The following is a 22,733-nucleotide window of genomic DNA, read 5'->3' as shown; positions in this document are numbered from 1 at the left end:
GAGGAAAATGAGACGTTCAAGACATTGTTCAGAAGAACAGCGTAGTTTGATTAAAAAGTTGATTGGAGAGGGGAAAACCTATACGCAGGTGCAAAGAATTATAGGCCGTTCATCTATAATGATAAAAGACTTGCAGAAGAGGTTACAATTTGCCAAAGAACACATCAACTGGCCTAAAGAGAAATGGAGGAATACTTTGTGGACTGATAAGAGTAAAACTGTTCTTTTTGGGTCCAAGGACCACAGACAGTTTGTGAGACGACCCCCAAACTCTGAATTCAAGCCACAGTTCACAGTGAAGACAGTGAAGCATGGTGGTGCAAGCATCATGATATGGGCATGTTTCTCCTACTATGGTGTTGGGCCTATATATCACATACCAGGTATCATGGATCAGTTTGGATATGTCAAAATACTTGAAGAGGTCATGTTGCCTTATGCTGAAGAGGACATGCCCTTGAAATGGGTGTTTCAACAAGACAATGACCCCAAGCACACTAGTAAACGAGCAAAATCTTGGTTCCAAACCAACAAAATGAATGCCAGATGTGAAGAAATCATGAAAAACTGGTTATACAACTAAATATTAGTTTAGTGATTCACAGGATTGCTAAAAAAGCAGTTTGAACATAATAGTTTTGAGTTTGTAGCATCAACAGCAGATGCTACTATTATTGTAAACACCTCCTTTTCTACTTTTTTTTTTTTTTTTTTTTTTTTTACTAATAGCCCAATATCATAGCCTTAAGAGTGTGCATATCATGAATGCTTGGTGTTGTTGGATTTGTGAGAATCTACTGGTACCTTGTTTCCCATGTAACAATAAGAAATACTCAAAACCTGGATTAATCTTTTTAGTCACACAGCACTACTATTATTCTGAATACTACTGTGTGTATATATATATATATATATATATATATATATATATATATATATATAAAAAATACCTGATGCCCATGACAATGTCCTACACTGTTTCACTTTATCACTATCACACCACCTGCACAGTGTCTTAACAAAAATCTGCTGCTGCTACAAATACTGAATGGTTTGCACTACTGCACGTTCCACTTTTACTATTACCTCAGACACTACACTGTAAATACTAAATACTTGTCACTGTCGAAATGTCTTGTCCTGTCATCATCGTGGGAAGGTGAGAAACAACATTTCGATTCCTTGTATGTCTAGTACATGTGAAGAATTGACAAAGCCAAATTCGACTTCGTCCTGGCTTGGTAAAACAGTTACATGTTCTTTCCTTTTTGTGTGCGGCTGTAAAAGTATGTTTATGATAGATTTAGCATCTCATTATTGTTCAGATAAGGTGCGCTGATGCAATCACTCACAATGTTCACTTCTTTACTCAACTTCACGAGCCGCGTGCGACATCTCACGCACCATCAAGCATCAACACGTAGTGTTGGCGAGTAGATCGCGCAACATTCACTGCCATTTAACGTTTGTTGCACGATTTTGATGCGCAAAAGATTTTTTTGAACATTTCAAAATTCTCTTTGTGCACTTGCACGTTGTGGCGCACATCTCACGCTCAGTCTACACCAGTTCACAGCGAGTTTACTCACCAGTATGACACACTGCGTACGGGTGTGTGAATCAAAGTCCTGCAAGTGTCAGGGGGCCTTAACAAAAGAGTTTGTTCCAGCATGATCTTGCAGCAGAAGTGGCAAGTAATGGAAAAAGGGAGGAGGCGAAAACAAACGAATGAGTGAAGATAAAAAAAAAAAAAAAATGCTCTTAGCATTCCAATGGAATGACTCAACCTGCTATAAAAAGGCCTTAGTAACAACAAAACCATAGAGCCATGGACAGTAGCTGCTCCCTCCATGTTTCAGTGCAAAGTGTATTTACCTTTGTACACGAGCTGTTCAAATCTTCATCCATTTAAGACAGGCTCACTCAAGACTGAGGGAGCCTGTCAGACAAGCATCTGTTCTTTTCCATTAGACTTGCACTTACATGCTCAAAATATTGTAGTTACTGAGTCTGAAAACATTTTCTACTAATATGCTTTTCTTTTTTAAAGTATCATTTCATAATGTGGGGTGGAGACAGTATTTTAGTTTTTAAATGAACTGTTGTTTCCCACCTCAAGTCAATCTGTTACAAGAAAAACAAGGAAAGACCCGGGGGGCGGGGGTGAAGGCCGTGGCTCTAAACTGTACCTGTATTATTTTCCAAGGAATTAATAAACTGTGGTATTTGGTTAGATCATTGTTGTTCTCCATTTGAGTCATCCACATTGAAGTTATCAGACTGTCATTTACAAATGTGCAGTGAGGAAAAGCAGGTAAAAACTATAAATTTGTGTGTAAGTTTACGAGAGAGACAGAGAGAGACAGATATATATATATCCAGGTGCAGAGATGTGTCTCTGTAGTGAGGGGCGGGCAGTGTGTGTGAATGGCCAATCACAGAGCGTGAAGACAGTTAGCCAATCAGAATTTTCCTTCAGCACAAGCACAGATATTGAGGCGTTTTACTCGTATCATGCTCGTGCTTGTCAAAAATGCTTTATCGGTACTGGATACTCGTCTGAAATGAGTATCCGGCTCAACCATAATTATAATAGCTAATAGATTCCCTGTTGCTTACAGTTAATATTAAGAATAAAGAATGGACTGTAGAGAACAAACAGGGATTTGTGAAATGGAGATCTATTTTATGTATTGGTCTCATTTTCCACCAGAGTTTGAGTGGACTCTGGACAACATCAATGCCTGTCCTGGACAGTACGATGAGTTTGTCAAACTCATCAACTAAGAAGTGTGGGATGGGAGGGAGTGCCAACATGGCGCTGTTGTGTCTGGCTGCTCGTCTGCTGCTCTCCAGTCTATTATTTTATTATTTTTTTTAACTTATGCTGGTTTTGAATCAGAGTCACTGCGGGTGTATGATCACCAAACGCTGCTGGATCTCCAGCCCCCGGTCCAGGGTATGGTGCAGTTATCAGCAGGTGGACAGAAGTTTCTGCCCCCGTTTTTAATCGGAGGTTCCGGCTTTTCTGTGCCGGGCTCCTGTGGTGCCTTTCGGCTGAAAGCGCAGTCATTGTCACAAGAGACAAAGTGGCTGGCTGGTGAAGCTGAAGCTCCATTTGGCGTCTGGACGAGCTGTGCACAGAACTCTGGCAGGATCTGTCCTGCCCTGGCGCCTTGTGGATCCGATCAAAGCCTGCGTGGTGCTGCTGATCGGCTCTGAGGACTGTCGGCTCGGCCGTCCATGTCTTCGCCAGATTGATTTGCGCCAGTGGCCCTCTTGGAACCTGGGCCTGTTTTGCGGGGTTCTGAACAGTCAGACTGTCACCCCCACCGAGATCCTTAGCCTGGGTCTCATTAACATTTTCCTCAAAATCTTTGTTGATTAATGATTTAATTATGGATCATCATTTGGATATGATTGGGTTATGTGAAAACCTGGCTCAAACCCACAACTCTCCTTCCTCTGAATGAGGCCTGTTCACCGGCATATACAGTAGTGTTCAGAATAACAGTAGTGTTATGTGACTAAAAACATGAATCCAGGTTTTGAGTATATTTCTTATTGTTACATGGGAAACAAGGTACCAGTAGATTCTCACAAATCCAACAAGACCCAGCATTCATGATATGCACACTCTTAAGGCTATGAAATTGGGTTATTAGTAAAAAAAAAAAAAGTAGAAAAGGGGGTGTTCACAATAATAGTATCATCTGCTGCTGACGCTACAAACTCAAAACTATTATGTTCAAACTATTTTTTTTAGCAATCCTGTGAATCACTAAACTAATATTTAGTTGTATAACCACAGTTTTTCATGATTTCTTCACATCTGTGAGGCATTAATTTTGTTGGTTTGGAACCAAGATTTTGCTTGTTTACGAGTGTGCTTGGGGTCACTGTCTTGATGAAACACCCATTTCAAGGGCAAGTCCTCTTCAAAATAAGGCAACATGACCTCTTCAAGTATTTTGACATATCCAAACTGATCCATGATACCTGGTATGCGATATATAGGCCCAACACCATATTAGGAGAAACATGCCCATATCATGATGCTTGCACCACCATGCTTCACTGTCTTCACTGTAAACTATGGCTTGAATTCAGAGTTGGGGGGTCATCTCACAAACTGTCTGTGGCCCTTGGACCCAAAAAGAACAATTTTACTCTCATCGGTCCACAAAATATTCCTCCATTTCTCGTTAGGCCAGCTGATGTGTTCTTCGGCAAACTGTAACCTCATCTGCACGTCTTATTTAACAGAGGGACTTTGTGGGGGATACTTGCAAATAAATTAGCTTCACACAGGCGTCTTCTAACTGTCACAGCACTTACAGGTAACTCCAGACTGTCTCTGATCATCCTGGAGCTGATCAATGGGTGAGCCTTTGCCATTCTGGTTATTCTTCTATCCATTTTTATGGTTGTTTTCCATTTTCTTCCATGTGTCTCTGGTTGTTTTGTCCATTTTAAAGCAATGGAGATCATTGTAGATGAACAGCCTATAATTTTTTGCACCTGTGTATAAGTGTTCCCCTCGCCAATCAACTTTTTAATCAAACTACGCTGTTCTTCTGAACAATGTCTTGAATTGTCTTGTTGAAACACCCATTTCAAGGGCATGTCCTCTTCAGCATAAGGCAACATGACCTCTTCAAATATTTTGACATATCCAAACTGATCCATGATACCTGGTATGTGATATATAGGCCCAACACCATAGTAGGAGAAACATGCCCATATCATGATGCTTGCACCACCATGCTTCACTGTCTTCACTGTGAACTGTGGCTTGAATTCAGAGTTTGGGGGTCGTCTCACAAACTGTCTGTGGTCCTTGGACCCAAAAAGAACAGTTTTACTCTTATCAGTCCACAAAGTATTCCTCCATTTCTCTTTAGGCCAGTTGATGTGTTCTTTGGCAAATTGTAACCTCTTCTGCAAGTCTTTTATCATTATAGATGAACGGCCTATAATTCTTTGCACCTGCGTATAGGTTTTCCCCTCTCCAATCAACTTTTTAATCAAACTACGCTGTTCTTCTGAACAATGTCTTGAACGTCTCATTTTCCTCAGGCTTTCAAAGAGAAAAGCATGTTCAACAGGTGCTGGCTTCATCCTTAAATAGGGGACACCTGATTCACACCTGTTTGTTCCACAAAATTGACGAACTCACTGACTGAATGCCACATTACTATTATTGTGAACACCCCCTTTTCTACTTTTTTTTTTTTTTTTTTTTTTTTTTTTTTTTTTACTAATAGCCCAATTTCATAGCCTTAAGAGTGTGCATATCATGAATGCCTGGTCTTGTTGGATTTGTGAGAATCTACTCAATCTACTGGTACCTTGTTTCCCATGTAACAATAAGAAATATACTCAAAACCTGGATTAATCTTTTTAGTCACATAGCACTATTATTTTGAACACTACTGTACATTTAGTAACATTACTCATGGTGTGAAGCGGGGGGGGGGGGCGTTGCTTTTATGGCGGTTTTCTTTATTAGCTGTTGGGGGTCACAAATATAACTCCTTTGAGCCCATGATGCCAAGTACTGATAAGGTCATAAAACTGGAGCTCGGCTATGTTATTTTGTCACTGTTTATAGACCCCTGGCCCATATTCTGATTTCTTATAATAATAATAATACATTTTATTTGTAATGCACTTTACATTCCATGGAATCTCAAAGTGCTACAGAGCAGAGACTAAAAACAAACAATGTACAGGGTCAAGAACAATAAAATATATTTATAAAACATAACCACACAGATAAAATCAAACATTTTAAACATTTTTAACATTTTAAAAGGCCCTTTTAAATAAAAATGTCTTGAGGCCTTTTTTAAATACCCCCACACTCTGTGGGGCCCTCAGGGTCTCTGGAAGGGCATTCCAGAGCCGTGGGGCGACTACCTGGAAGGCCCTGTCTCCCATGGTGGAGAGCTTGGATCTGGGCTGGTGCAAGCGGTAGGTGGACGTGGTGGAGCGGAGGGTTCTTGGGGCGGTGTGTGGCGTGAGGAGTTCACTAAGGTAGGCAGGGGCAGTTCCATGTATGCACTGGTGTGTAAGGAGACAGAGTTTGTACTGAATTCTTAGATGAATTTGGTGTGTTCATCTCTAGTTTGTCAACTAGTGCAGATAACATCTTGATTATTGGGGACTTTAACATTCATATAAATAAGCCCTCTGATCCCCTTAGCAAATCATTTATGGAAATTGTGGATGCACTGGGATTCCAGCAATGCATTCAGGACCCGACGCACATTAGTGGAAATACCCTGGATTTGGTTCTTGCACGTGGGTTTGCTGTCACGAATATCGACATCTTGCATCTATAATCTCTGACTACTCACTTATCAGGTTTACATTTACCCTGCCGCATTTAGTGGAGCCTTGTTTACTACTGCTGCTTTGGTATAAGTGCTTGCTACATTCTGATAACATTTCAAGGAATTGTACCAAGTTGCATGAAATTCCTCAAAAATGTGACAGAAGTTGATTTCAGAATGCAGGCATCAACTCATGAAACTGGCAGGTTTGTTAAAGGGCCATAACACTGCCAAAATGTGTCAATCTTGTACAATATTGGTACAAATCACAAGGATATATACCAAGTTACATGAAATTCCTACTAAAAATGTGAGAGGAATTGAGTTCAGAAGGCAGGAAACCAAGCATGACACTGAGGGAGTCTCGCTTTGTTAATCAAGGGCCATAATTCTGGTAAAATGAGCCCAACTAATATGAAAATATGTGTATTACCAACCTATAACTAGGATTTGCACCAAGTTTCACAAAATCCCTCCTAAAAGTGTGAGGTGAATTGATTTCGGAAAGCTTATACCCTTTTTGGAACAGAGACAGAAATCACCACGACATAATCCCCCATCAGGCCTTTGGCCAGTGGGGGATAAAAGTATTTTGGGATAGAATATATAAATAAATTCCTTCAATTTGTGCAGTGGGCAAGAAATGCACAGATCTTAATGCCAACTAGAGCAGTGGTTCAGACCCTGTAACTGTACATTTTTCTTCTCCCTGCTCTGCCAAAAGCTGATTAGCTCATTCAATCAAGAACTATTAGACAGCTGAATGAGGTAATCAGAGTTGGCCGAACATAGAGATGAAAAATGTGCAGGTTAGGGGATTCATGAGGATGAGAGTTGGGAAGCATGGGGCTAGAGCCAAGGAAGACGAAGTAAACTATGCTGATTGGAGAGCAAGTGTAAGATCAGCCTGTATGCAAACATCTGATTAGAAACATCAACCCCCATAAACAAAGGCAAAGATGATGAGAAATGTTTGTGTCTGCATTCCAACTTACCAGAGCCACAGGTTTTATCCTGGGAAAGAGACTGCATAGGCTGAGCAGGATGCACTGAGCTCTGTGCTGAGAGTTGCTGAGAAGATGGACCCAAGACCATAGAGTCCTGGTCTGATTGGCCAGTCCTGTTCCACATGTTTACTGTTCCACCGTTATATTTACCTTAAAAGAACAATTGAATGACGTGTCAGTCATTACAGGTTTGCTTGGTTGATCCTCATAGAACCGACATTTCTAAGTTTACTATACAAGAGGAGCGAAAGGTACTTGAACCACCCCAACATCCCACCAGGTTTTATGTTTGTACATCAGTCTGCAGCATTTACAGTATAAACAGATTCTAAATATGAAGTATATTTTCAAGCATTCAAATTACAGCTGCTGGAATAATTTTTGCACATTTGGACACCAAGTAGCATACCTGAAAAAGTCATCTGTCAATATTTGTACACATTCTGAATGTAAATCAAAGCACTCTTGGGTGATTTAGGACAGAGGTTGATCACTGACTTATTAATATGTAAATATATGCACTAAATTCTAAAATGTAGTCACAAGATGACACACATGTTGCACATATCCAGCATCACGTCTTGTCTAAATTTACTTGGACAAAATGAGAACAAAGGAAAGCACAAAGGAGAGCTTTGCATCATAGTGACCCTTAGCTTCATAGGCTAGCCCTGACGTGCCAACATTTTGCATTACTCCCTAACTGCAATTATTTTCCAGAGTATAAACTGCATCCGATTATAAATCACACCAGTCAAAAAATGAATAAGGGAAGTTGCTATCTTAGCAGGAGCATATGCGATGTGGCTAAAGTTCCTGTTAGCGCTTCCGGTCAAAGGTCAATCGGGAATAGAATGTTAGTGTACTGTGTATAGACACTGACAATGTTTTTACAGGCTTCAGATCTGTGGCATATTAAAATCTCATTGTGAAAATATCAAAGGTTGGGTTCCTGTGCTTCTATTCTTAGCAAATTTAGTGTGAACTAGTTGTAGAATTACTGAAAGGATCGCTGTTTCTGGGAAAGACGGACACAGACATTTATGTTTATGACGGCGGATCAAAACCGCCTGTTATATCATTGTTTTTCAACAAATTTCATGTGTTGTTCCGTGAAATGAACAGGAAATATGCTATAGACGCTTATTAAAACCGTTTTTCTTAAGTTGCTATTGTTGATTTATGTAAATACAACATTTGAATGAGCTGTGATAAACGTCATTTACAGCAAACATGAATGCTCATGTTTGTTTACGCAGATCATAACTGCTTTAGCAAGATTTTGCAACATACATTTCATTCAATCAAATAAATTAATTAATATATTGTAGAAGTTTACCTTTAGTCCTTCTCCCCTGTCTACTTTTCTTTGTTCATCTTTATGGGGTCTGGTATAGTTTCCCTCTAATTAGTCCCAATTAGCGATTCATAATCTGCCTGGTTTTGGACAACTTGCTCCAAGACTGGCAAGACTGACATGTTCATTTCTTGAACGCTCGTGCCACAAACTCCTCTTTTCTTTTCCTTGTTTCTTCAAAAATGCTTTTGAATTCAACGCTGTCCATCGACAAAAATCATCCAAACTCACCTGTGTCTGTCCGTCTGTCCATGTGAAAATGTGTACTCAATCAAGTTTTCCATCACTTTTTGCATGGGCCTTTTCTATGTAACTATCAAAACATGGGTGGCTTATCGCTTCAGTGTCAAATTTATCACGAATGACTTTTGGGTGTACCCATGATTCATTGCGCACACGGAGACAGCAACTTCACAAATTGTGAAGAGGGTGAAAATACATTAAGTCACACCAGAGTATAAACAACCCTTTTTTTTCCTTCAATATGTGGATGTGTTTTCCTGGGGGTGAGGTCAACATCAGACAGGAACTCAGTAGCACATGTGCACACCACAGTCTGTGACATTACTTAAGGACATCTCCATTTCAAAACTAAGCAAGATGGACAAATAAATCTACACTATACAATATATTGGATGTTATCTGATGCAGTTTGGAGAAAAATCATTAGGTGCAAGCATATTGCTGGCTCACAGTGATGGAAACACGACAATAAAAATGTGAGTGAATTTGTTTTGTAAAATCAGCTTTTATTTTGGATTTTTGTGGATTGTTGTCGTGTCCTTCTGCTACTGGCATTTATTCTTTTATTATCAGAGTTTATTTTGCATGCTTTGATTCCTAGGAAAACATTCTCTCTCATATATATATATATATATATATATATATATATATATATATGAACACATGAATTTTCATATACAAGTCAAACCAGAATGCAATTCACAGGATCTCCCAAACACGTTAACACACCATGCGACTTACACTCTGAAAAACACGGTACTCAAAATGACACCTGACTGAAACTCACATAGTGACAATAATGCTGAACAACAATGATCACCATAATGGCATCTAAACAAGAGTGAAGAAAATTATGGCATTACACTATACAGGAGTACAGAATAATTGCAGTCTCATACGTCTTAAAACAGATTTGAAATGTTTGATGAAAGTTGAAGACTGGACTGGAATCTGACAGTGACATCTTGTTTCTTTTGAGGGAAAACAGTAAACCTTCAAGGCACAAATTGGCAATATTTATTTATTTTTAAACAAAGATTTTACCAGGGTTTCCCCATGCCGCTGTCCCATCGTCAATTTCCATCCGTCTGCGAATGGATTCTGGAGATGGTTCCTCCCATCCAGTCGCTACTTCCTCTTTCTGACTTACTGTAGGCATGGGGCCTCCCAGCCAACCTGTACAAAGACCAAGTTACATTACTGAATTTCATGTCACCTCACTAAAGTACCTTAATACCAGGGCCAGTAACTAGAATTAGACTTTGGTGCTCTGTAAACATCCTGACAAAACATATTGTGCACAGTACATGCAGCAAATCAGGAGATTTTCTAAGAAAAACTATTTTTTTTCAGACTAATCCTGACAGTACTGTCAGTAACTACCTGTGGGCTTGCTTGGACCTTGAGTGTCCCGGGAAGTACTGGACTCAGCACCCTTTCCCCACTCACTGGAAGCATTAGAGGGTTTAGGATTCGGCTCAACCCAGTTTTGGCCTCCATGGGTGGCATCAACTGGCTCAGCCCAGCTCTGGTTGGTGCTCTGAGGGCTGGGTTTATGGACAGAGTCACCCCAGTTGGAGCTTGAGTTTGAAGTACTTTGCTCTGGTGTATTCGACCCTCCACTCCCTACCCAGGTGTTACTGCTGCTGGTGTTAGCTCGGCTTGGTTCACTCCAACATCCAGAGCCAGATCGGTCACTGTCACTGTCCCATCCCACTGAGCCCGCACCTTTCTGAGGTTCTCCCCAGTGGCTGCCAACTCCTCTGCAACCATCTCCATTACTACCCCAGCCTTCATTTACACTGCCACTATTGGACCCCCAGCCATGCTGTGATTTGGGCACGTTAGTCCAGGTGTTCGATCTAAACAAAAACATTGAAGGAGATAGGGGACAATTTAAAATGGACAGTAATGGCAAAACAAAATGCTACAAAAAGAAAATAAATAATTAAGAAACCAATGTCTTACAATATATTTTTCGACATAACTTACCTGTCATCTTTGTTTAGGCTATTGCTCCATGTGTTACTATTGTTGCCAGCTCCCTTGTAGCAGGATCCGTCATCCCAGCCACCTTGTCCACCTCCTCCACTGCCCGAAAGTTTGTTGTTCCACCCAGACATTGATCTCTGCTCTTCCCAGCCAGAACCTCCTGTATCTGGCCCTGAGGCAATTGCCACGCCTCCCCATCCTAATAGTATGCAAGATAAATGATATTTCTCTATGATATAGATATTTGCATAAACATCAAAACATCCATATATAAAATTTAGTTTTGTAGATAATGCCTTTACCTCCACAATTAGAGGTCTGTGATGGGGCCACTGGTGGTGCAGCACTCCAGCCGGACCCAGTGGTGCCATGTTTTCGTTCATCTAATCTTGGACCTTGGTGCTGACTGTTGGTAGGAGAATTAACATCCCATGCAGTGTTCTGCCGTATAGGTGTCTGTCCCCATCCAGTGTTAGACAAAATCCTTGGGTCCACATCAGCTCGGGCAATGGCCGACATTACTGATGCTGTATGGGTGCCTTTTCTGCGATTTCCTCCTTTCGGTTGAATGCTGTCTCTGTCTGAGCTAGACCGGCCTCCAGAGCTTTCACCGCTACCCTCGCTTCCTCCAGAGCGACCCCAGCCTCCAGTCACACTCCCTGAGCTGTGGCCTCCACCTTCTCCCCCTCTCATGCCCATGGCATCATCCTCGAGGCTCTTCCAACCATTATTGGTAGAGCTTCCTTTAAGGCTTCCAGTATCTGAATGGTTGTTAGGTGTTGATCCCCATTCTCCATGGGACATTTTGCTATTAACTGTATTAGATGAAGATGAGGAGGAGGAGGAAGAAGAGGTGCTGCTCCCCCAGGGACAAGGTATACCTGTTGGAGGGCCCATTATAGTTTGGTTCCCGTTTCCTGGTATTTGACCTGCAGAACTTGGAATTTGATTTGGGCTGACACCCCAGGTCAGGTTGCTCTGGGACAGGTTGGGGTTATTAGCAGGCCCCTGATCCCAGCATGGTGCCCCAGTGTTATTGTGGTTATTATTACTCTTATAAACAGCAGCAGAGGGGATTTGGGAATTCCCAACCTGCATTAAGGCAGGGTTTTGTGGGTTCACAGTATCTGCAGTAGAGGGGCCCTTGTCTTCAGCATAGGTAGTTGTGCCCCAAGGTGTACCAAAGACCCCAGGGCTTGCCAGATCTCCTTGGTGGTGTTGGGAAGTGGATGACTGGTTACCATTGGCCAACGGACCCCTATTCCCTCCAATAGAGCCCCAGGTACCATCCTCCCTAAACTGGAGTGAGGCTGTAGAGTCTGGTGGACTAGAGGTTATTGTGGCATTAGTAGTAGTAGTAATCATAATAGTGTTATTTGGTCCATTGGATTCAGTGTTACAGTTGGTAGGCTGTGGGCCGCCACTTACACCGTTGCTGCTTGCCATACCATTATTCACCTCAGTGTCTTCCATCATACTGCAATTTTCGGGAGCTGCCTTGCTACCCCAACCCACCAAGGGGCCTTGTTGGGGAGCTATACTCAGTTTGGTACTCATGCCCTGAGCCTGTGGAGGCCGTTGGCCCTGGGACAATGGGCTTGGTGTTGGATTCTGTGGCCAGGCACCATGGTTAACATTTGGGTTTGAAGTGTTTGGGTTTAACCCTCCATTCATGCAAGAGGTGCTGGCCCCAGTGGTGATCGTGTTACTGCCTGACTGCGTTGTCCATATGCCGCCACTACTACTGACAAGTTTGGTGTTGTGGTTACCTATGTTATTGCTGCAAATACTGCTGGAGCCATCAGAGTAGTGGGTGGCTCCAATGATGTTATTCCCATTACTTGCATCGATGGTTCCTATCCCTTCGCTAATATTCTGATTGCTGTCGCCATCTCCATTCACTGAAACACTGGCCATTATGGCAGAAGCCACTGTGGAAGATAGAGGGGAAGAAACTGCTGAAGACACAGGAGGATTAGCTGACATCATCGTTGTCACAGCAAGAGTGGCAAGGTTTTTCTCTGAGCCGATCAGGGAGCTACAGTCTGCATCCATGCATTCTGAGGCCAACTCAGGGTCTGATCCTGACCCACAACCAGAAGAGGAAGAAGAGGAGCAAGAGAAGGAAGAGGATGAATTAGGCCAAACAGAAGAGTTAGTTGAAGGGTTATTGGGTTTGTCAGTGCTTCCGTCCACTAAGACGTTGCCCCAGTTGGTGTTCCCATTACTGTTACAGGGAGATCCAGAAGACCAGGAGGGAGGATCATACTGTGAGTCCAAGACAGGATGATCCAGACCTGGGGAGACCAAAAACAAACATTTTAGGATTCCAATGTTCAATGAAGAAACAAAAACATGTACAATAATTAAAAATGTATGAATAAACTGGTTTTATCCATACCCTCTTCACTCACATTTTTACAAGTGTGACAAATGCCAGACCAAACCTAAGGAGCAGTTGCCACTACTTACAAGGCACAAATCTGGGAAGGGTCCAGAAACATTTCTGCTGCTTTGAAGGCCTCAATGAGCACAGTGGCCTCAATCATCCATAAATGGAAGACGTTTAGATCCACCAGGACTCTTCCAAGAGCTGGACACCTGTCTAAACTGAGCGACTGGGGGAAAAGGGCCTTAATCAGGGACGTGACCAAGAACTCAATGGTCACTCTATCAGAGCTCTGTGGAGAAGAGGAGAACCTTCCAGAAGGACAACCATCTCTACAGCAATCCACCAATCAGGCCTGTATGGTAGAGCGGCCAGACGGAAGCCACTTCTTAGTAAAAGGCACATGGCTGCCCACCTGGAGTTTACCAAAAGGCACCTGAAGGACTCTCAGACCATGAGAAACAACGTTCTCTGGTCTGATGAGACAAAGATTGAACTCTTTGGTGTGAATGCCAAGTATCATGTTTGGAGGAAAGCAGGCACCATCCTTACAGTGAAGCATGATGGTGGCAGCATCATGCTATGGGGACGTTTTTCAGTGGCAGGAACTGGAAGACTAGTCAGGATTGAGGGAAAGAAGAATGCAGCAATGTACAGAGACATCCTGGATAAAAACCTGTTCCAGAGTGCTCTTGACCTCAGACTGGGGAGACGGTTCATGTTTCAGCAGGACAGTGACCCTAAGCACACAGCCAAGATATCAAAGGAGCGGCTTCAGGACAACTCTGTGAATGTCCTTGAGTGGCCCAGCCAGAGCCCAGACCTGAATACGATTGAACAATCTGGAGAGATCTGAAAATGGCTGTGCACAGACGCTGCCGATCCAACCTGATGGAGCTTGACAGATGCTGCAAAGAGGAATGGACAAAACTGCCCAAAGATAGGTGCGCCAAGGTTGAGGCATCATATTTAAGAAGTCTTGAGGCCATAAACAAAGTACTGAGCAAAGGGTGTGAATACTTATGTATACGTGATTTCTTAGTTTTTATTTTTAATAAATTTGCAAAAATTAAATAACTGAAACCCAGTTACATGCTTATTCAGGGTTCTTACAGCTGAAAACAATGTACATTAATTTACTGTGAATGAAGCGGTAGCTCTTTATGGTGAAATGACCTGCAACCGATCAACATTTCAGGCACATCCTGTGTGGTTGCACTTCGGTTTTGAATTGTGAGAAAAACAAAGGAATTATGTTAAAGGGGAACAGAAATGCCCATGGATTATTTATAGCATGAACAAACAAAAAATGTGTTCTTTTGCTAGTTCAATAAACACTAAAGACCATAAAACATCTAAAGAAAACCTTGTTTTAGTCGTGGTCTGAGAGGCTTTGACATCGACCGGCTGCCGCCATTTATGCAGGTCAAGCGGGTGATGTCACTGGCTGGGGGAGGATGAGCCTCATTCTGAGATTCCCTGCCAGAGGCACCAACAAAGAGGTTATATATGACTACTGGAGTCCACACTCCCAATGCTGCCCACCAAACACGAACGTCCCTTCATGGACAGCGACATGACACTTACTAACCGGGCAAAATATTGATGAAGTTCCCGGATTTTAATGTATTTTCAATGGAGATTCTTGACTGAACACACTCAGAAAAACACTCGGAAAATACGTGTTAAAATGCCATTCTGACCTGGATACCGAGCCAGTAAAATTAACATTAAAACATGTCAAGAAAGTATTAAACTTACTCTGACACCCACACATTCCCGAATATTAGTGTTGAAAGTTACACAGATCTGCGCTACTAAGGTCTAACCTTACCAACCCCTAAACCAAGCACACAGGCTACAGTGGTAAGGAAAAACTCCCTCTGATGATTTGAGAAAGAAACCTCAAGCAGACCAGACTCAGATGGGCGACCCACTGCTTGGGCCATGCTACCAACACAATTGCCAATACAAATATACAGGAAATTTTGGGAGTCCATGCTGGTGCAGAGGACGTTCCATCAACAATGGATGATTGAACTGAACCATTGCTCGACCCTATTAGACTTCCTAAGTAACTGTTCATTTGACAGTCATTCCAGCAGTACCAAAGGATCCTCCAAAGAGACCTTGGTCCAAAGACATGCAGTCGCCACCTTAAGCCGGGTTCACACGGCATGATAATTAGACCGATATCGGACACAATCTTCCCCTTCCGACAATCTTAAGGATGCCCCAACAATCGTGATGACGCTAAAGATAATCTTATCAGATATTCCTCCCAGTATGGTGTGTTAAGAGTGCTCTGATCTGCTCGGAAGGGCGTCAGGAGCACTCCGATTGCAAATCGGGGATATTCAATATGTTGGATTTTTTTGGCCCGATATCACAGCGTGTGTTGTGTCCTCCGACCACAAACGAGCATGCAGCCTGCTGAATGTGACGTGCAGCCAATCAGAAAGCGAGGTGACGTACATACGGAGCGGAAAGTAAAATCAAAACAGGTGTTCTGACTTACCAGAAAGTCCGGTGGTCGCACTGTCTCCATTCCTTTAAAGAACACCTTTTCTTTTTGTATCGGTTTTTTTTTCCCTGTTTTAAATAGTCCACAAAGTACCTCCGTTTGTTTACTCTGCAGTCACATTTAATCTAGAGATTTTGCGAGATTTCCTGTCTGAGCTGTGAATGTTCGTGTGTGAAGTTGTTGTGCTTACTGTGTGGCTGAACACCACACACTGTATGACCAAACCTGTTAGATCCATGATTTTTCATCTTCACATGTGTGGTCTCAGGTTTTGGAAACCAAAAGGTAATTTTAAAATCCTGTAGTGTGAACCAGGCTTTAGGTCAGTGGTTGGACCTTCATTCCTCTGAAAAAGTGTCACCATCAGCAAACACCTCTGGCCTTTGAGCTCAGCATTAGGTGAAGTTAGACTAGCAGCTAACAGTGTGATCAGAGCACACAACACCCATCACATCTGCCTCGTGTTGTTTGAACCTGCTAACCTAACACACAGGTCAGTTGCACAGCAACAGATTTGGGGCCTGTTATAATAAAGTATAATTTTGCCAGCAGTTCATGAGAAAATTGTGTGACATACAGCTCAGAGTATTTATTATGTTTATTATTATTATGTAGTATGACGTGACAATACAAGGATCTTCTGTTGGGAACTGTTGGGTATATTATTTGTATATTAGTTGTAGAAGCGTATTCTGTCCACAGAAGTAAGTGGAGTTATATATCAACTTGTACTTGTACTTACTGTCTGTACCCATTGTGAAAGTACCATTTCCTGCCTTGTCAGGGAATTATTCTGCAACACTGCACTAAATCTGAATGGTATTTTCACACATATTCAATAGATAGCTTCAGCATTGAATTGAATAGTGCTGACGCAATGTCCTATGTACGAGATTTTTTTTTTATTTACTAATTTGAAGCACGTCAAAGGCTGATCTGGTGAGCAAAGAGAAGAACTAAGCTGCGTATGCACAGAGATGTGAAATGGTGACCATCTCACTGACTCAAATAGAGTATGTTGGCTTCAGCAATGGCAATATACCGGCAAAGATGGGTGTCTAAGCCCCACTATATTTATGAGCTTCAGATCTCAATGGATCTGCATAAATCTCTGACCGCAAATTTATATTTGAACCGCAGAAATCTGTAATTCCACTGAAATTTCACATCCCTGCTAGAGGACTGGTTTGAAAACTACTGCTCTGCATAGTTATACTAATCTTTCACCTTTTTCCCATGGACCACACGTTTATGTATTAAAAAGCTGTATTACAAGCAAAGTGATTGGTGAACAGTGTGATCACCAAGCAAGAAAAATAAAGTGGGAAATGCGAAGGAAAGTAATTGGTAGTCACCTGTTTGATTAGGAGAGTGACTGACGGAATCCCGAATGGGAGCCATGCCTGGAAACAGAGAGGACAGACCGTCAGGTTTACGAGGAGTTAAAAGGTATTTAGTAAAACAGGGACCAAACAGAAATAGGCAAGACAGATCATTCAACAAGAACCAAGAACACAGAGAAGAAAGCAAAGGCAATAAAGTCAGAGGCCTCAATCAAGGCTTTGCAAGGAAAGTCCAAACAATAATTCTAAGTAGCGTGTTGCCCATGGGGATCCACGGGCTCTAGATTGGGTAGCGTTTATAAAATAGGTAGCTGACATTTTTCAAAGGTGGTAATAAATTATGCTAAGTTTCTATAATGATTTGGAATGGCGTGAGTCCAGAATGTAATAATCAACATCCATTGTTCACTGTTGTTACATGATAGCTATAATTTCTCCAAAAATATTTGTCCTATCAATGTTCCGTTTTGGCGGCGTCCATCCTTGACCCAAAATACAGCAAATATCAGCTCTCCCCAGTTTGCACGCATGCATACCCGTACACAGAGAACCACTTGGCTTGTAATATATAGATAATCAGTACAAGGAACTAAATTATCTACTTTCCCAATAAATGCCTTCAATGTCAGTTACATACACAAACAAGTAGGGATGGGTACTGATAAGATTTTATTGATATCAATACCATTATCAATTCCACTGATCGATCTGATTCCTTATCTATTCCTTTATCAATACCACCCGTGAATTTTTTGTGTACTAAAAGTAGGCTTTACAGGTTTTCTACGTCAACAATTTTAAAGAGTCTTAAATAAATATGAAATTGGTCACTGGATCCTTGATCTCTGGACATAAATAAAAATAGACAAAATCTGTAGTTTTTGTCAAAAGCATTTAGTTTCAGTTATTAATGACAGAAATATAAACCCATTAGCCTCTGAGCTGAGCTCAGCTGGCTGCGCTGCACGTAAGGATGTAGTTCCTAAAACACAGACGACATCTCATTTTGGGAGAAAAAAAGAATGTTTTGGTTTGTTGTCTATATTACAACGTTTGGAAAGAGGCGTCATTTTATTTAAAACGGCAATTCGCTTTGAAGTTATTAATTCCGACTGGACTCGAACATGACCCGGCGGACAGTGGCGCAGCGTTTGGAGCGGTACAAAGTGAACGGAGGACAATTCTCGTTTCTTGCCTGCAACAAGACAAGAGCCCCAGTTAGTGACTTTAATCCACACAAAAGAGACTCACGATTATGGCTTTGAGAGGGGTTAAGAAGCGGCCACAAATCATACACTTTTCTTATCAATTTTACTACCCTGGAAACTGTGGCAATATAATCGGGGCAATACAAATTTTAAAACAGGTTGATACAAAAGTCATTGAAAATACCAGGCTTTGTATCGCCCATCTTTTCATCCAATCAGGAGCCCACATTTCTTAGCCTCACCAATGACACACCCCCATTTTGCGTTACCCTGGTGACAAGTGCATAGAGGATGACACTTTTCGGGAATTCCCGTGGGTCACGTGATTCCTGCGGGATTCCCGCGGGATGGGAGTCAAAATTTTATCAATCCCATGATTGGGATGGGACGGGAATAAAAATAAACGGGAGCAGGCAGGAGCGGGCATGCCAAAAATAGATGATTTTCATCTATTTAAAACAACCAAAACGCGTTCACACCGGGCGCGATCAGACGCTACAAATTCGCGGGGGTCGCGTGGCGACGGACGCGCCTCCTTCACCCGGTGTGTCGCTCTGCTTTTGCTGCGAAAATTCACTCCGGTGCGTCATCAAATAGGAGGAGCTTCCATTCCGCTTGCCGGCTCCGGTTGTCAGTCAAGTTAACATGACGGATCTTGATCACACGGAGCGAGTTGTTGTGGAAAGCTCATTATCAGTATCATTATTTGCTTCAGGAGCTGTGTCTGGATGACGGCTGCTTTCAGCGGTCCTTCCACCTCTGCAGGACCCAGTTTGAGGACCAACTGTCCCGTTCACACACACACGCATGTAAACAATAATAATAATTAAAAAAAAAGAAACTCTGCTGCCTGCTGTGGTACTGCAGCTTGCTCTTCCCCCCAAAACTCGGTCATAATTGTGTTTAGAAACCAGTCACCATTTGTTTTATTATACATCTGTGTAGTTAATTAATAAAGTATTTTCCACAGACAAACTCGCTCGCGCACGAAAAAAAAAAAAAAAAAAAAAAAAAAAACTCCGCTGCTTGCTGCTCCTCGCTCTTTCCCAAAAAACTGTCATAACTGTGTTTAGAAACCAGTCACCATTTGTTTTATTATACATCTGTGTAGTTAATTAACAAAATATTGTACACAGACGAGTCGCTCTCACGCGCATGCAAAAAAAAAAAAAAACTCCGCTCCCCCTGCTGCAGGGCTGCTGCTCGCTCCAAAAACTCTGTCATAATTGTGAAATAAAGGACAAAAGAGACATAAGTCCTGCTCACGGGCTGCTACCAGATACAGGACATGTTCACATCAGTCAAACTCCAGACATCTCCACGTCACTACATATTCAGTCCCTGATTGATCATCACGGCGCGAGACATACGGGAGTGGGATGGGGAGTCATCTTTACAGGAGTGGGACGGGATGGGATTTTTTTTTTTTTTACTCCAGTCCAGGATTTGGAGAGGATGGGATTTTTTTTCTGGGAGCGAGAGTGAAAATCCACTCCTGGGTCATGCTCTACAAGTGCAGGATCCTGATACAGGATCCAGATTATTTCATTCAACCAAGATGTCTGATCAAGTTGAGAGAGTTTTAGCCTCCCTAGCAGGGAGAATTATACAACTTGAGTCTCATACTGAAGTTGTGAGATATCAAGAAGTTAGTGAAGAGGACACTCATGACTTTATAGAGACACATAAGAACATTCCATAATTTACATATTTACATGCTTTACCTGCGTTATCCGTTCTACGTGATTCATGTGTATGATTATTGTTCCTTATTTTTGCTGTAATATGTGATAAATATCTTATTACATGTCTGTTTATGCATCACGCCCTGTATCATGCCCCGATGAAGGACGAGGGCTTATACAGATACAACAAGTGATAAGGTATACATAAGTGCCTGTCTCCCACTGTGTCATCATTTATAACGTTATTGCAAATAATAGCATGAAATACTGTGATAAAATTTTAAGTCTGTATAACCATCCATAGAAGCTCGTCAGCATCACAATTCTACAAGAGTTATGGCCAATCCTAAACAAATGACATATCCATATGCAAAAGAAGACTGAAAAAAACAAAAAAAAACAAAACAAAACAAAAAAAAAAACTTTTTAACCAAGTGGCAAATAAATAGTTATGTTGATGTTCATTTTGAGTCATTTGTTAAAGAAAACGCCATTATTTGATTTGGTATAGTTTTTCGGATATAAATGAACACTTGTGGATGCAAATTGGTAATCTGAAAAATCTTCAAGTGGCTTACTTTATCAACATTTATAGAGCAGTCACTAACCCCGCTCCTGAAGCGGGCATGAAAATAAGACATCCTAAAAAAACTGAAACGTGCCGGGGTCTGGGCACATTGTAGGAGCTCCAGGGTTTTAGGCAAAATTAGACCCATTTTAAGCCTTAATTTGATAACCAAACATAAGCTTGGAAAAAGTCAGATACGTTGTCCAGATTGTCCTGGAAAAAAAAAAATAATAATAATAATCTGGATTCCTGGGAAAAATGCTGAGAATTCTGATGAGTCTTGTTGCAATGTTTACAACTTGTTAAAATTTCTAAATTTTTCCCAGATATAGTGAATTTTGTCCATACTGGCATAATAAGACTGATCCCATTTGAATTCTGTGCAACATTATAGTGTTGACAGACAACTCATTTAAATCACATTAAAACTCAAAAGGGACTACGGGTTGAATATTGACTGTTGCAATCGTTTCTGTGCTTACTCCCTGTGTGAGTATGCATCTAAGAGTTGCTGTATTCATGTCAAGCCAGCGGACACAATCTATCACTCGTCTGTTTGTCTCGCTCACCTGTCAGTGCTGAGCGGTGCTGTGGCTCCTGGTTAGGTGTACGGCCGTTCCCAAGCGAGCTCAAGAACAACTGACCTCTAGTTCCAAGGTCCACAAGGAGAAAGGCTAAAGGTCAAAGTTCGTAAGTCACAACTTCAGGGGTCTGAAGTGAAAGGACACTGCTTGATGGAGTGGGAAGCAGGAAAAACAGGCCTCCTTGGCATTACTGAGGATGTGCAGAAGACTGTAGGTATGCGTGTCTATGTGAGTGTATGTGTACAAGTGTGGGGGAGGGGCTTGGTTTAGTCTCAGGACACTCTGCACTTCGTATGTGCTGGCACTGCAGAAAAACAGACATCAGAAAAGATTATTCAAAGTATTGCATGTATTTTGTCAGTCATCTTGGGAACCACATGAATCAAACACCCATTAATGTGGTAATACTACAAATAATGGATCAGGTTTTTAAATTAAAAACCAACAGTGGCTTCGAGAGCCACAGAATAACCATCAGTTTTAATGAGTCATCTATTAACATTTCATAGTGCAAATGCTACTTTTATGAAATGTCAAAATACAGACAGAAGAGTATGATTTATGGGTGTGACACACACACACACACACACACACACACACACACACACACACACACACACAGGAAAATGATGCAGGGATTAACAATGGCTTTCTAATTATAGTGTGTGGTAGACAAAGCTTAAAGTGTAAAGCCCCTTTCACACCAGTCCCACTTCGAGTTGCTTCCTGTTGCATCATGACGACGCAGGAATGTCTGCGCCAGGTGCGTGCAGCAGGGGGACAGAGAAGGTGAGAACGCAGCCTGCAGGTTCTCTGCACAGATAAGTCAGAGTGCACAATTTGGCTGCACCCAGACTGTGCATTCTGATTTCTCTTCTAGTTTATATTTGTTCTTGTGCTGAGCTGCAGGTCTGCCCTCTGAATTCTGTTGTAGTTTACCGTTCCTCCTTTGACCGCGAGATGTGCACGCATGCGAACGCACCGTCCATGATCAAATGTCGAGATGTCTGGAGTTATACAGTAGTGTTCAGAATAATAGTAGTGCTATGTGACTAAAAAGATTAATCCAGGTTTTGAGTATATTTCTTATTGTTACATGGGAAACAAGGTACCAGTAGATTCTCAAAAATCCAACAAGACCAAGCATTCATGATATGCACACTCTTAAGGCTATGAAATTGGGCTATTAGTAAAAAAAAAAAGTAGAAAAGGGGGTGTTCACAATAATAGTAGTGTGGCATTCAGTCAGTGAGTTCGTCAATTTTGTGGAACAAACAGGTGTGAATCAGGTGTTCCCTATTTAAGGATGAAGACAGCACCTGTTGAACATGCTGTTCTCTTTGAAAGCCTGAGGAAAATGGGACGTTAAAGACATTGTTCAGAACAACAGCGTAGTTTGATTAAAAAGTTGATTGGAGAGGGAAAAACTTATACGCAGGTGCAAAAAATTATAGGCTGTTCATCTACAATGATCTCCAATGCTTTAAAATGGACA

General features: G+C 41.7%; 1 protein-coding gene and 1 long non-coding RNA gene across 3 annotated transcripts in view; one reads left to right on the top strand and one right to left on the bottom strand.

Moving 5' to 3' along the window:
- LOC117527610 (trinucleotide repeat-containing gene 6A protein-like) overlaps positions 1-22,733 on the bottom strand; it is a 118,100-nt gene that overhangs the window by 61,283 nt on the left and 34,084 nt on the right. The window contains exons 4-10 of one of the 2 annotated variants that reach the window (XM_034190037.1): positions 21,224-21,542; positions 17,206-17,253; positions 11,240-13,234; positions 10,938-11,136; positions 10,329-10,807; positions 9,990-10,121; positions 7,334-7,495 (exon numbers count right to left, since the gene is read on the bottom strand). In XM_034190037.1, the coding sequence (XP_034045928.1) occupies positions 7,334-7,495; positions 9,990-10,121; positions 10,329-10,807; positions 10,938-11,136; positions 11,240-13,234; positions 17,206-17,251 (3,013 nt within the window). In that variant the 5' untranslated portion in view covers positions 17,252-17,253; positions 21,224-21,542. The remainder of the gene's footprint in view (positions 1-7,333; positions 7,496-9,989; positions 10,122-10,328; positions 10,808-10,937; positions 11,137-11,239; positions 13,235-17,205; positions 17,254-21,223; positions 21,543-22,733) is intronic. The other variant, XM_034190038.1, reaches the window with a different exon arrangement.
- Positions 8-22,733, top strand: LOC117527613. Its single transcript, XR_004565572.1, has 2 exons — positions 8-88; positions 22,677-22,733. It is a non-coding gene; the product is annotated as an uncharacterized LOC117527613 (long non-coding RNA).

The sequence above is a fragment of the Thalassophryne amazonica genome, chromosome 16 (assembly GCF_902500255.1).
Source record: "Thalassophryne amazonica chromosome 16, fThaAma1.1, whole genome shotgun sequence".
NCBI lineage: Eukaryota > Metazoa > Chordata > Actinopteri > Batrachoidiformes > Batrachoididae > Thalassophryne > Thalassophryne amazonica.
This window is presented reverse-complemented; position numbering and strand designations above follow the sequence as displayed.